Source organism: Helianthus annuus, chromosome 14 (genome assembly GCF_002127325.2).
Source record: "Helianthus annuus cultivar XRQ/B chromosome 14, HanXRQr2.0-SUNRISE, whole genome shotgun sequence".
NCBI classification, from domain to species: Eukaryota; Viridiplantae; Streptophyta; class Magnoliopsida; order Asterales; family Asteraceae; genus Helianthus; species Helianthus annuus.
The window spans coordinates 96,291,110-96,307,112 of record NC_035446.2 but is presented as its reverse complement, the minus strand read 5'-3'; the positions used below and the strand labels follow the sequence as shown (position 1 = coordinate 96,307,112).

Sequence of the window (16,003 nt, the reverse complement as noted above, 5' to 3'; positions counted from 1 at the left end):
TTTTCAACCACTTGAAAGTTCACTTATCAACCATACCATTTGTAAATTGAAATGTGACAATTCTCATTTTTAGAAAGATGCCGATTCCTGCTCCACGCTTACCAACTTGGGAGCTCCGGCAAGTCAGGATTTTTTATTTAAAAAGATCTACCCAAGCCTGACGGTCCTTGGGTTTGCCAATTTTTTGTTTTAAATTTCCGTTTGACAGTGATGGAAAGTTTGCATCATCCATTGTCGACACGGAATCATCACTTTTTACCTCAATTTGTGGCTCTTCTGACTTTGACAAGTCAGATTCATCGCCCGAACATGGCTCTTCTGACTTTGACGAGTCAGATTCATCGCCAGAAGATGGCTCTTTTGTTTTCAAGAAAACAAATTCATCACCATTCTTTATCGGAACCCAATCTACATAGGATTTAGGTTTTCCAAATTCATCAACCTGTGACATGAACAACCTTTCACAGTTTCTTTTATACTCAAAAACCTCGATAAAGATTTTATCTGAAAAATTAACTTTCTTTGATTTTTTATCAGTTTGATTAGTTAATTTTTCTTTCTTTATCCTCTCTTTTGTCCTCAGATTTGTATCTGATGAATTCGTTTTACTTTTTGTTGAGTAAATCGATTCATCAGAACTTTTATCTGAATCAACATTTGTACCCGAGGACAAAATCTTTTCAAGATACCCCCTCGCTTTCTTTCTTTTCTTTCTCAGTCTATCTTTCTGCCCTTGTGAAAGTTTCACTTTCTGTTCTTTGGGCTTTTCTTCAATTTTGACTGAGTTCTTCACCATTTTATGAGATTCCGCCCTCGATCTTCTCTTTGATCTCATTAGGCAATCTCTGGCGATATGACCTCTGATTTGACATTCATAGCAAATTCTTGTCTCAAATCTCTGACTCTGACAGTTAGCAGCAATGTGTCCTTGAAAACCATATTTGTAACACACTATGTTATCATACCATTCACCACTTTCAAACCACACACTCAAATCATAATACTGACTGGCCTTGTGGTAATCATCACTTCTCTTGTAAGCTTGATTTGACTTTTGAGCACTGTGGTCAAACCTGCACCACTTATTACCAACTTTTTGTGAGTTTTGATTTTCAACTTTTTGTGGTTTTTTACAATGATTGGATGATTGAACTGATGATCTTTTATTGTTGTTTTGAAATTTTTTCGAATTTTTAACATTTTGTTTTTGTTCTACGTTCTTCTTAAAAGTTTTTGCTTTGAGCATTCATCTCTTTCAGTAGATTGTAAAACAGTTTCTTGAAATTTTTCTTTTAATTTCAAAAATATTTTCTTTTTATCATCTTCATCATCAGATTTATTATCACAATCTTCAATTATGACTTTGTCATAATTTGTGACATTGTCACTTATTGGAATTTCATTGATTGGTTTTGGACATAATTGATCTAGTATCACTGATGAGGTCACAAAACTTTTCAATTTCTTTTCAAAATCTTTTATTTTATTTCTAGCACACTCAACTTCATTTTCAAATTGAGTAATTTTCTCAAGATGAGAATTTATTGCCTTTTCATCTTCAATTTTATTTTTATCTAAAACAAATTTTTCATTTTCTAAAAATTTTATTTGATTTTGAAATTCTGTTTCTTTTTCTTTTAAAACTTTGTTTTCTAATTTTATCCAAACATCTCTATTTTCTGAAATTTTTATTTTTTTTTTCAATATCTTTTTCAATTTTTAATTTATCATTTTCTAAAACTGTTATTTTATTTTGAAATTCTTTTTCATTTTTTTTTATCTTTTTATTTTCCAATGTCAAACTCTCCACATATTTTAGAAGTTTAACATTGTCTGATTCAGATTTATCACATTTTGAGCACACAAGTTCAGAACTTGAAGTTTCATTTGTCTCGGATTCTTCATTCTTTGAAATTACCTCTGTCTCTGTCTTGTATGTACCTGCACAAAAAAATTTAACAAAATCAAGAGGATTCATATTTTCATCTATATAACAACCTCTCTTAATATCATATTTCATATGTAACACCCCGTGTTTTCCCAAAAGTCAAAGTCAAAGTCAAGAGTTGACTGTTATTGGAATTAAAGATCAATAAAGATTAATTTCATTTTAGTTTCATTTTGATTTTCATATTATTTGGAGTAAGTGTTGTATAATCAAACTAATCGGCCGATAATCGAACTGTGAATCAACGACCGACTGTGAATGATAGGAAGTAACAATGCAATAAAGCTAGTCAATCAATAATCAAGCTAATCAAATCAATCATCGAACTCAAGTGTGGATAATTTTAATGCTTTTATACGTGTGTGTGTGCCTTACGTGTTACTTGTGCATGCTTACTTTATGTTAAAGTGTGTGGTGAATCAATCAAAATCAATCAAGAATCGAAGGATAATCAAACTCAATCGAAACCGACTTTGAAAATAGGTTGTAAGGATGCTTGTATGTTAGATATAGTAGTTGGGACTGAAAGTAATTTGAATAGAAACTCTATCCTACTCTACTCCTCCACTATCGAGCTCGAAATATCAAAAATCGTCGCAAAACACTCAAAACCAGGCAAGCCGATCGAACAGGGCAACCTGATCGAACAGGCTAGCCGATCGAACAGGCTGTTCGATCGGGCAGCCGCTCGATCAGGGATGCTGTTCGATCAGCCAACCCTTTCCACTTTTGGAAGCCTATAAATAGGGCTGTCCTTGTCAAGCTTTCCACTTTTGGAAAAGCTCTGACCGACCAGCCTTCTATTCTCGCCATTTCTCAGATTTCTCTCAAACCTGTAAGTATTTCACTCCAATCTTTGTACAATCTTGTTCATTAATCGATTCTCCATCTTTCTATCTTTCAAAATCTGAATTCCAACCATGAAATCACCAAGATCTAGGTGTTCTTGGGTGATGTCATCATGGTGTTCTTCAAGAACACTAAGTTTGGCATCATTCCACCATGAATGACTTAGATCTAACCGATTTCCACATGAATAACCTAAATTCTACCAAGGATCTTAACATTTCACGGTGGGAAAGGATTGGAAGATGGGTTTTCATCTATCTTTCAACTCTTTTACACTCAAACCGGTGAAAACGAAGCTTGAACCGATTTATAAACCATTCTAAACAAACACATGGTTCAAGATTCGGGTTCTATCGAGAGATTTACCGATTCCGGGTTAAACGTTAGACTTAGGTCCTGAAACGCCCACTGACCGGACTTGGGTGATTCCAGCCGAGTCAGTGAGTCGAGTAAAGGCTGAGGTTCTATGGTTCAACTCGTAATCAAACTATCTCTAAAACATCACCAAGTAACGGGAAATAACCAAGTGTTAGGAGATAGGCTAACCAGGTCAGATGCTGGTCGAACGGTTAGGCTATTCGATCGAACAGCCCAACCGAACGAACAATGCCAGCCGATCGGCCGGGCTAACCGATCGACTAGCACCTGGGCCCACAAACTCAAAGTGTAATATTGACAGAGTTCTATTCGATCGATTGAGCCACTCGATTGTAATCATTACTACTCGAATCATGAGATACTACACTTCAAAACACTTAGACTTTTCGAAACATTGGAATGTCACCCGATCGAGCATGCCAACCGATCGAGTGACATATTTGAAAACAATGAAGTGCTAGCCGATCGGTTGGGCTAACCGATCGAACAGCCCGTTCGATCGGCCAACTTGAAAGGTAATGCTGCAAAAACTTCAAAAGTACAAACCATCATACACAAACACACCCTTCACATCAAAGGAAGAAACAATCCACTTGAAGGAACCAGCCGATCGAGCCAGCCGGCCGATCGAACGGGACGTTCGAACGGACTTTAACCCAATCGAACAGCCCACTCGATCGAACAGCCGTCCGATCGAATGGTCTATCCGATCCAGTTTCCACTGTTCACTTTTTCCGCATTACTCATTGTATTGTTATCGAACTATTCAGGCTAACCTATTCTCAGTGCTCCTCTCAATCCACGATCAACCACTGTGAGTATACTCGATCCCTTTTTGCTTTTAGCACTTTTGGGTGTTACATACGTAATCTATCAAATTCACAAACAACACAAACTACTTGAACGCTAACCTACTTGCATGTATTACTTGACTAAATGATTGCTGTTTATTATGTTTACACGTGGAGTGCTATCTGCCTGCTTTAGCAACGTAGTACTATAGTTTGGACTCAGCACCCGTTCACACGGGGGTTGCTAAGGACAATTACTTGCATGGATTACAGTGGTAATCATGTATTGCGAACTGTCTCGGACAGTCAACTCGAAGTCGTTGGTATCGATGGTCCCATGTTGATAATTTACATGCATCGTTTGCCCTTGTGTACGTGCTTGGTTATGCGTAAACTTTCGAACTTTATATGCTATATCAAACTTGTGTACTCACCTTTACATTATATGTATTGACTTTTATTTTAACGTATGTGACAGGTGTTTAAGCTACTAGCGTGCTAGGGAAGCGAGGCAATAATAAGCTTCTAGGAGCCTGTGACCTTAGGACAGTGTCCACATACCTGCTCCAGGGCCATAATTCTCTGTAGATCTTGTACTGGCACCTGTAGTCAGTAAGATCTACAGTTAGCCGTCTAGAAGTCTTAAAACAATATTTAAATTCGGTCTGTAATAATTAAGAATCTGAGTTGTCGCAACAGTTCCCATATTGTTTAGTTGATTTCTATGATAACTTGTTATTATTTGGGACACGGTATGGGACGTGTTATATAACTGAATTGTATGATAGTTGTTGTGGAAACTTCTGAACAATCTGTTTCGCTCAGTGCCGCGCCCCAGTGATTCCGCCATCGGTTGGGGTGTGACATCATAACATTTTTTGCTACAAGACACATATTGACTCTTCTTCTCATTTCCAGAATCACATCCAAACTTATTTTATCTAAGTTCTTTTCTATTTCATTTAACACCCCTTTCTTTTTCTTATTATTTTCATAATTGTGTGTTTTAAGCACGTTAATAAATTCTTTTGGATAAAACTTTGACAATCTAGAATCCTTTTTTTAGATTAATCAAAAATTCATTCCACTCTGCAGGTAACGCATCTGCAAATTTTGATATTTTTTCAGCATTTGGCATTCTTATCTCGTGCCTTTTAAAATTGTCAATTAAACTTTCATACCGGTTTTCTAACTCATCCAACTTTTCATCCTTTTTACATAAAAAACATTCAAATCTTATAACCCAACCATCCTTTTTCACATCTTTATACCTACTATCCCAATACCCGTCATACCAATTATTTAATCTTTCAAGATCATCATTTTGCATTTCGTCAAACATTTTAACCACAATCCAAACAACCTGATGTGATGTTTACTCAAACCGTATGAATTGAAAGTTCAAACTTTCAAACGAACTGGAAACCTTATACAATATCAAACGAACTGATCACAAATCAAAAGAATTGGATCCTTTTACCCACTTCGTGCGAATTGGAATAAAAAATGCTCAATTCGTACGAAATGACTTGGTGCGAATTGGCCCGATTATTCAATTCGTGCGAAATGGAGGTATTTGGTGCGAATTGGATCAATTTCAAGCGAAATGGTTCTCTAAATAACCATTTCGTGTGAAATGAAGTCCAATATGTTTAATTCGTGCGAAATGAGGTCCAAAATTTCCAAATTGTGCGAAATGAGAGTATTTTCACACCAAATGATACTTTAATGCGAACTAGGAATCCAATTCGTGCGAAATGGTTCAAATTCACACGACAAAAATCTATTTCAAGCAAATTGGAAGTCTATTTCGTGCGAATTGGAGGTAATTTCACACGAAATGCTGCTGATGTCACACTATCGGACGGTTTTTGCCAAAATTGATCAAGTTTTAGGTCGAATTTAGGTCTGATTCTTTCAAGGATTGATTAAAACAGTGTTTCGCTTGTTATATTACAAATCAGTCCATTTTAACCGTGAAACCTTGATTAATTTTGAAAAACGTGCAGAAGAATGAGTAGAAATCAGAATTTTTGGTGCAACCGAGCTGAATCGGTAAGAACTCTTCCTCCTGAGCTCTGATACCACTTGTAGGATCATTTGCACCACCAAACGAGTCGTTCAAAAGAGTTTTTGTACAATAAGAGAGGCGGAAACAAACGTATCGGAGTTATTTCAGCTGGTTTGCACACAGATTCACTTAAACTGTCTCTTGTATTGATATCAGATCGTTTTACAATGCTGGAGACACTTCGGCAGAGCTTCGCTACCAGAATCGAAAGGTTACAAATGAAATCACCAAGGCAGGTATTTATAGGCATGCCATTTCGTACGAAACAGCTTCACACGATATGGCATTTCCATTTCGTGCGAAATGGCTCAAACCTGTATATTTCTCATTTTTCTCGTAAACCGTGCCCTGATCTATCTAATCTATTACAAGACTCGATACAAGACGAAGTCGATAGACATATGCACTAACAATCAAGATCTCATTTTTGTCTAGTTTTAATTAATGCTTTAATTTCTAAGGGTAGTATAGACATTTTGATGTAGAATATTAATAAATATTTTAAGAGTTACTCAAGTCTTATTAATGCAACCATAAATTCCTCCTTCACCATCATTAATGTATTGGCTCCTACACAAATTTTATTAGAAGTGACAAAATTATTTAAAAATTTTATGTCATACACATATTTTACTATGAGTCGCAAAATTATTTAAAAGTGTTTGAGTCCTACACATTCTGTATCCTACACCAAAATATTGTTTTAATGGTGTAGGAAACGTTGAAAATGTAAGATCATGTGCATAATTGTTTTTATTGTGTAAGGTGCACAACTATTTTATAAGATATGCTCATTAAATGATTAGAGTTCATTAATTTAAATAGCAAAAATAAATAATAGACTCATTAAATGATTTGTTCAAATTATCTTTGTATCCTTTATTCTTTTTATTCTTAATTTTTATTTTTTCTCATTCGAACTCTCCACTATATATATATATATAGGGTAAGGATTTAGAGAAAACGGTAGAAAGTGTGAGAACGGTGAGAACCCTTATTGATCGTCTGATCAAAACAATCTATGGACTAGATTATCGCGGTAGTATTTTAGTAAATAACACCAATTTTATTACGTGGACGCGCTTCATTAAGGGTAAAAAAGTAAAAAAAAACCATTTCTCACATAAAACGCCATTGAAAAATAAAATGCCAAATACATACAAAAGGCCAATTTTATCACTGCGTACTTTTTTCTGTATTTTTATTTAAGCTCTCTGGCTATAAAAACGCCAAAAACATGAAACGCCATTATATATAATGCCAAAGCTTACATCAGGATAAATGTTAATTACATTTTTTATTATAAAAATAACATCTCGCCTAAACTACGCGCCAAAAAGAATTCTATAAATAGAAACGTCTCACCACCTTCCCGTTTATCAAACCAAAAAAACACATAGTGGTTGCTAAAAAAATTTACAACTCAATGTAAAACGCTAAAAAATACAACGACGGCAAACATCTTTTCTTTGATCCTCAGTAATGTTCTGCATGAAGCTTCATTGAATGATTTGTTACGTGAGTGTAATAAAATTTTGCTGCATGAGATGGACAAAATTGAAAAAAGAGGGACTGATGACACCCATATGTCATACTGTCATCTTTGTTCCTGAAGAAGATTTGGATGATAAGAAGAGACCTATACCACTGTAAATGCTACTTTGGTCTCGATGATTATAATGAAGACGACAGGCAGATAGCATCCACCCACACGGGGTCGATCTATGTCTCCAACATCCAAAAAGACACTTCAACACATGAACAAAGAAAATAAACAACGCCAAACCCAAAACGCCATTTATTTGTCACATTTCTTGTAGTTTCAAAAGAAAAAAGAGACTGATGACACTGAAGATTTAAAATCATAAATTGCTTCTACTTTTTTTTTCTTTATCTATTGTTTGTTTTGTAATTCCAGTTAATAAACAACAAAAAGAATATTAATGCTATAATGAAAAATATAATAAAACGCCAAAATTAGCAAATGCGTGTAAAACACCAAAACGCCATAAAAAGCGCCCTCAAAAACTACCAAAGTATAATAAAATTAATTTGAACAACTAATATTATAAAAAAAAAGAGTGAAACAATGTGCAAAGAATATAAAACAAAAAGAAGTCCAATAGTTATCTAACCGCCATTGGAAAATAAAACGCCATAATTACAACCGTCAAAGATTTGACGTGTTACACCATAAAAACAGATGAGTGTGAAAACAAAACACGGTAAACTGCAAAAAACAATAAAATGAAACAACGAAAAACATAATAACTAACATTTATTATATTTATTTATCTTTTCCAAAACGCCATAATTACCTGTCATACGCGGGAAAAAAAAGTCAATATAAAAGAAGACCATGAGAACCCAAGCTCAAACACGCCAAAAAATTTGACTAAAACGCCACATATTGTCCAAAACGCCAAAAAATTTAAAAATAGCTAAGGTTATTGCATGGAGGTTTGAAAGGAAAGAGAAACGATTCATCATAAAGTTCTCTGATAGGAGAAGGGTAAAGGTAAGGACAATCAAAGCCATGTTTGGAATGAATGAAAATGTTCAGAAGGATATCCTGGCCCTTGGGGTTCCAATAGACAACGATTGTGAAAGAACGAGAACTGTAATAAAAAGACTGAAGAGAAAATTTCCGGCAGAAGATGATGAAGATGATGATGATATTGAAGATACTTATATACCAAAACTTAGCAGTTGGGTATTGCATGAGGAAGAAGGGACACTTGAAGTGACTTAAAAAAAACGGGGTGTGATATTCAAGGCCAATGGAAGAAATGTTAAAGACGGGGTTGCTATCTATCATTAAACAACTCTGTGATTTAACACCTTCAAACGATCCAAAATCCAAGGATGCAGTGATATTCAAGAATAGGCTACAGCAAAGAAGAGACGAGCAAATGGAGTTATACGCAAAAATGAAATTTGATGATGAAGAATCTGAAGAAAGTGAAGAACAAAGCGATGGGTACATCTCTGATGTAATCCCACCTACGGAAGACTATTAGTTTATTTTGATTTTCGTGTTATTGTAGTTTTATAAAATATTAATCTATGGTAATCAATTATTAACAAAAAGATACAAAACACCAAAAATAACATGGAAAAAGCCATAACACCAAACAATTAACTATGTGACACAAAAAGAATTAATTCAACGAAAAGAAATATGAGAAAAAATAGTAAAACGCCAAACAATTAATAATTCTACATAACACCAAAATTATCTTGCACGCAAAAAATAAAGCAGCATGACAAATGCAAAAATAGTGAAAGGAGAAGAATACTAAAAAGACAAAAAAACCCCTCGGACCCTGATCATGCCCCGCACCACGTGTTCGCCAGGATGCGTTCTCACCGTTCTCACACTTTTTGCCGTTTTCTCCTGATCCCGTTTCTATACACACACGCACACACACACACACACACACACACACACACACATATATATATATATATATAGAGTGGGGATCCTGTGGAAAGTGTGTTTTTCCTAGAAAGTCTAGGAAGCGATCTGGGCCATCTAATGGGTGTGTTTAATGGTTGAGATCATCTTGGTGGCATTTTGGTAATATGTGTTTCTTAAAAATAGGATTATTTAATTAATCAGGGATAGATATGTCATTTAGCTTGTTTTAAATATGGAAATAACTGTCATTCCATAAACCACCCCACATTTCTTGCGATTTTCTCTCTCTCTCTCTCTCTCTCTTTCCCTCACCCCTCTCTCTTCCATCTATCCTTTATGAAGAAACACAACATCAAGAAAACACATCGTGACAAATGTCACCCATCGTAACAGCATGAATGGTAAAACACAGCGTCAAGAAATCCTCCGGCGTTACCAACATGAATGCTAAAACACAACGGTATTAAACTGCTGGCTGTTAAAACATAATGTCAAGAAATCCTTCAGCATTACCAGCATGGATGGTAAAACACGGCGTCAAGAAATCCTCCAGCATTACCAGCATGAATGCTAAAACATAACGGTATTAGTCTGCTTGCTGTTAAAACACAATGTCAAGAAATCCTCCAGCATTACCAGCATGGATGGTAAAACACAGCGTCAAGAAATCCTCCAACATTACCAACATGAATGCTAAAACACAACTATATTAATCTGCTTGCTGTTAAAATACAATATCAAGAAATCCTCCAGCATTACCAGCATGGATGGTAAAACACAGCGTCAAGAAATCCTCCAGCATTACCAACATGAATGCTAAAACACAACTGTATTAGTCTGCTTGCTGTTAAAACACAATGTCAAGAAATCCTCCAGCATTAACAGCATGAATGGTAAAACACATTGTCAATAAATCCTCCAGCATTACCAGCATGAATGCTAAAACACAACGGTATTAATCTGCTTGCTGTTAAACACAATGTCAAGAAATCATCCAGCGTTACCAAACATCATTCATATTATGGTTCTATAAAAACATTGACTTTAACCCTCTAACTGTTAAAACACAGTACCAATAACATGTTGATAGATTCTAGATAAAGTTTAATGATCAGCGATGAATCTTGTGAGCAAGAAAACGAAGGAATGATTGATATTTACATGAGATCAGAATTAGAAAACAAAAAATTCCGAAAATTATAGAGGAAATCGGTTTCATTTGTGTACATGGATAGTTAGTTATTGAAGATAATTTCCTAAAATAAAAATAGATTGTGAAAGTACATAATTGCCCTTCTAGTTAAAATCCTTCAATGCCACGTGTCGCATTCTGATTGCTTCCTAGACTTTCTAGGAAAGTCCACTTTCTACCCAACTCCTCTCTCTCTATATCAATGGACTCGTATCGTCGTTCTGATCAAAAGCCCTAAAAATCTGTTTATAATTTGGAAAAAAGCTTAACTTCGTTAAGTTTTTTTTAACGGGGGACCATTGTAGGAAAAATAGTTGAAAGGTGGGACTGGTGGGGGGAATATTCTGAGATGGGATTATTAATGGCCAATAAGGTCTAGGTGAGATTATTACAAGCCAATTCCCCTATATATATATATATATATATATATATATATATATATAGGATTAGGTTCAAGAGTTAGCACTAGTGTAGCTTGCGAACTGAGTAAATATATAGGTATATATATATATACCTATATATATATATATAGGGTGGGGTTCTAGAGTGAATACTAGTGTATTTGCGAACTAAGTGAACAAATCCTGGCCATTGATCTAGACACGTGTATGGCAAGGATCTCATCATCAAATCGTAAAATACACTAGTGTATTTCAACATCAAATCCTGGCCATTGATCTACACACGTGTATGGCCAGGATTAGTTCACTCAGTTTGCAAGCTACACTAGTGTTCACTCTTGAACCTAATCCTATATATATATATATATATATACATACATACATATATAGGGTAGGGTTCATGCGAGAACCACCCTTATTGCGAGAACCGCGAGAACCAATGTGAACATAGGGCAATTTTGTAAATACCAAACAACTTTAAAAAACCCGCTTACCTACCTCCATTTACTATCGGACTTCAAACAAAAGTTAAATTACATTTAATACAATTTTTCACGTCCACTCTCCAAACTCTCTGATTACATCCAAGTATCTCAACATTCTCAACCTGAATCTATCAAGAATTCGTCGATTACAATCGATTTCATCATCTTCTCGAACACATTATCACTTCACCAACATCAATTCACCATATTGAAGCATCTGGATTGAGATTTTATATCAGATTTGAGATTTTACCACCAGATATTTCATATTTCGTCATATAATCGAGGTTAGCTCCCAAAATTCGTCCAGTGATTATAAGAATATATGAATCAAATGAGTGTGTCACTACGACGGCATCGCCGGAATCAGTCGCCGTCGGAATCGCCGACGCCAACGGAACCGTTGACGGATTTGTAGTAGATATTTTCATATTAATCGAGACACCATTTTCAAGTTTATATAATTCGTTTATATTGTTATATGATAGATAATTTGTCGTTTATACTTTTATATGATAGAGAATTTGTCGATTCAAAATTTGTTTTGTATTGTGTGATATATAGCTATGCACATGTGCATATTTTGACATCACATGTTTAACAGAATTGGCTAATAAGGTAATTCTTGTGTAATATGTGATTATGCACATGTGCATAGATTGTAATAAGAAGTCAATATGCATATGTGCATAGTGTGCAATAACATGTGAATAAGGTAGTTAATGTTGATGCAGATGACATTGAATAAGGTATTTAGTTGTATTTTGGTGTGATGTATAGCTATGCACATGTGTATTTAATGTTAGATTATGTTAATAATGTAGTGTTATGTGATATATAGATATGCACATGTGCATAGGTTGACAAAATATGTTAACATGCAGATGCGCATGATTTGTTATAATAGGTTAGTAAGGTATTTAACGTTTATCCACATGTTCATTGTAGATCATCAATGGAAAAAAAATGAAAAAAAGTAACATTTGTATTAAAGTCAAGGGATGAAGGGTCATTAAGAATGCCGGACGCAATGGACGCAAAGGAAGATGAATATGTGAATGTTAAACAAAAAGGTTAGAAGATGTTGATTATTTAGTATTATTATTTTTTTAGTAATTAAATCTGAGTTTATGCACATGTGCAACGTTGTATTACTTTTTTTTGTTAATATTATAAGTTGTGTAAACACATTAAGTTTATAAATGTAGGTGTGCATCAGTATGTATGAACATTTTATAACATGTTTTATTTTCTTTGCACATGTGCATCATTGTGTGGGAATGCAAAAATGCGGTAGGTTTGGTAAATTGTATGATTTTGTTTATTATTGTAGAACAACGATGGAAAAACGAAAAAAAAGGTTCCATTTATTATAAAATAAAGGGAGTAAGGATCAAAAATAATGTGAGATGCTACGGAGGACGAGGGCGGGCGTAATATTGAAACAAAAAGTTAGAATAGGTTGCTTAATATTTAATATTTCAATTGAGTAAGGATGCACATGTGCATTACTTTTTAGTTTTTATGTTAAATGATGTTGTCATTCATTTAAACAAATATATTGTACCATATGCAGATGTAGATATAGGAAAAGACATTCAAAGGAGGACAAGTAAATATGCAGATATAGATATAGGAAAATACATACATTGTTACATTAATAACGGAACTACTTATGATTTCTGTAAATGCTTAAGTTGTACATAAGTTCTAGTTTTAAAACGCTCACAGGAGATTATTCTTTTTCCAATTGGGTGTTAACTGATTAAATGTTGCAGGTGACACCTAACCTGTATGGAAGCCTATTTGTAAACACTGCTGCTGGTATTGCTGGCGGTACGGGAGTCATGCCAGGAGGTACATAGTCATAAACCATATATTTAAATCCCTAAACCCTTTTTGCAACGATGATTTGTAGTAATAAAGTTTTTGCAATCATATTTACAGGTAATGTTGGCACGGAGTACGTGATCTTTGAGCAAGGTGCATCAGCCGGGAATGTTGGGAAACCATCAATGGTTGAGAAAAAGAGAGCAAACCCAGTGGCTCTGCTTCTTTCATCAGCCATGATGCTAGCCATGATGCTGAGACATCTTCAGCTTCCTGGTTATGTAGATCGTTTATAAACTACAGTGAAACGCATTATCTGTGAGGGTAAATACCGAACAAAAGATCTTGGTGGACATAGCACAACACAAGAGGTTACTGATGCAGTCATATCTGCACTTACATGACTTGAATCATAATCTGATCTTGTAATTATTCTTTGTTACAACCGACAATTTTGCCAAACATTTTAACTAGGTTTTGGTTACATATGTGGTCCAACGGAAACCCACAAATTATTGGTAATATTTTATACATTTGCTATGGTAAGGAGGTTTTTGTATGCACATGTGCATAATTTGAAATTGGTAAACACGTTAGTAATATATCCACGGGTGGTATGTAGATGGAAATGAACTGGTATAGGTTATGTTAAAGTGATATGTCATATGCACATATGCATTATTTAGAATAATAATACATGTTAGGTATTCAGTAATTAAAGTAATGTAGTTTAATAGTTTAGTGATAAAAAAGTATCTCATGCAATCATAAACATCGGAAATTTATAATCATAATATCGGAATACATAGTTTAAATGACGTTTAATCGAGTAGTTCAACGTAAACGTGTAGGTCAAATCGAATGTAAACAGGTTAAATTAAATGTAAACAATAATTCAACATAATCAAATTGAACGCAGATGTTTCAAATTAAATGTAAACAAGTTCAACATAGATGAGTGTTTCAACTTGAATGTAAACAGTTCAGATTAAATGTAAAACGAATAATAAAACAAAATGATCAATATTTGACGACGAACTTAATCAAATTTAGGATGGTTGGGTGCATTATGACGTTTGGATGAACGTCTAAGGGGTTGTTCATGTACATTTGTGTATGTAGGGTATTCAGAGTCATCATAAGTATCTTCATCAGTATCATTATCATCATTGGAACGAGAATCAGTTTCACCATTAGGGGGGGTCCGTAATTCCAACAGCAATGGTAGCAGTTTCATTGGGTATGAATGTTCCTGAATATAAAACGAATGTTAAAAAGTGAATAATGAAATGGTAAAAAAGTGATATTTAATAAGGTAAATGTGATGTGTAAGAATGTTGTATAAATGATAAACATATTATTGGTGATTATTATAGAGTAATGGTAACGTGATGCACATGTGCATGATTATGTACAGATATTGTGAACAAATTATTGTTGATGATTATAGGGTAATGGTAACGTGCTGACATATGCAGGATGTAGATTATTAGTGATGGTTATAGGGTAATGGTAAGGTGTTGCACATGTGCAGGATGGTGTATTTATAGGGTAATGGTAAAGTGCTGCACATGTGCATGATGGTGTAGTTATAGGGTAATGGTAAAGTGTTGCACATGTGCACATGTGCATGAGCAAATTTTCAGCGGATGGACATCAGTTTTGAGCGAATGGAAAGTTTTGTGAATGGACAGATTTTCAGTGAATGAATCAACTTAAACAAAATCCTAACTACGAGCGAATGAACTTAAATCTGAGCCGATGAAGTCTAATATGCGGATGTACTTATTCCTAATAAGCAGACGAACAATACTGCGAATGAACATTAATGCAGCAGATAAACAATTTAATCCAAACCCGTTAAATTCGATCCGTTAATTTTGCAAATGTAGTTAAAATCTGCAGATTGATTTAACTTCTGCAGATGGAAGGTTAATCGACTGGATAGATATACTTCGGATGGTGAAATCTATGCGGCGGATGTACTTGCTCAGCGAATAAACCAATTCCATCGAATGGACTAAATTGATTCCAGCAGATGAAAGTTTTGTTTCTGCGAATGAACTAAAATGCAAATGAACTGATTCTAACAGATTTGGGTTCGTGCTTATGTAACAATGTACTTGATCTTAGTTAGGGATTGTGCAAACAGATAGCACAACAACACAATCACTTGCGAACTGATGTAGATCTGTCACAAACTGATTCAATGCAACAAACAAAATGTAGATCTGTGAATGAAAACCTGGATTCGTGTGAATATGTAACTTGCAGATTCGTATATAACCAATCAGATTTGTAAATACGAATGAACCTGAATAGATTCGTATGAATGTTCAATACACAACACTTCGTATAAGTATATGGTAATGGTAAAGTGTTGCACACGTGTAGGATGGTGTATTTATAGGGTAATGGTAAAGTGCTACACATGTGCAAGATGGTGTATTTATACAAAAAATCACGTCCGACACTCGAATTGCATCAACAATTCTCAATTCTCAAGCATCACCAGTTCTCAGTAGTTCGTCTTCATCCCAATTACATTATTAACAAAAAAAATTAATACAATGATTCACTTGTGCATAAACTCAGATTTAATTAGTAAAAATAAAATAAAAAATAATACTAAATAAT

General features: G+C 34.6%; 1 protein-coding gene across 1 annotated transcript in view; it reads left to right on the top strand.

Annotated features, from left to right (window-relative positions):
• LOC118486521 overlaps positions 1-13,662 on the top strand; it is a 39,686-nt gene extending 26,024 nt beyond the window's left edge. The window contains exons 5-8 of the mRNA XM_035983018.1: positions 12,101-12,154; positions 12,271-12,285; positions 13,315-13,393; positions 13,484-13,662. Of these exons, the coding sequence (XP_035838911.1) occupies positions 12,101-12,154; positions 12,271-12,285; positions 13,315-13,393; positions 13,484-13,662 (327 nt within the window). The remainder of the gene's footprint in view (positions 1-12,100; positions 12,155-12,270; positions 12,286-13,314; positions 13,394-13,483) is intronic.
• The last annotated feature ends 2,341 nt before the right edge of the window (positions 13,663-16,003 follow it).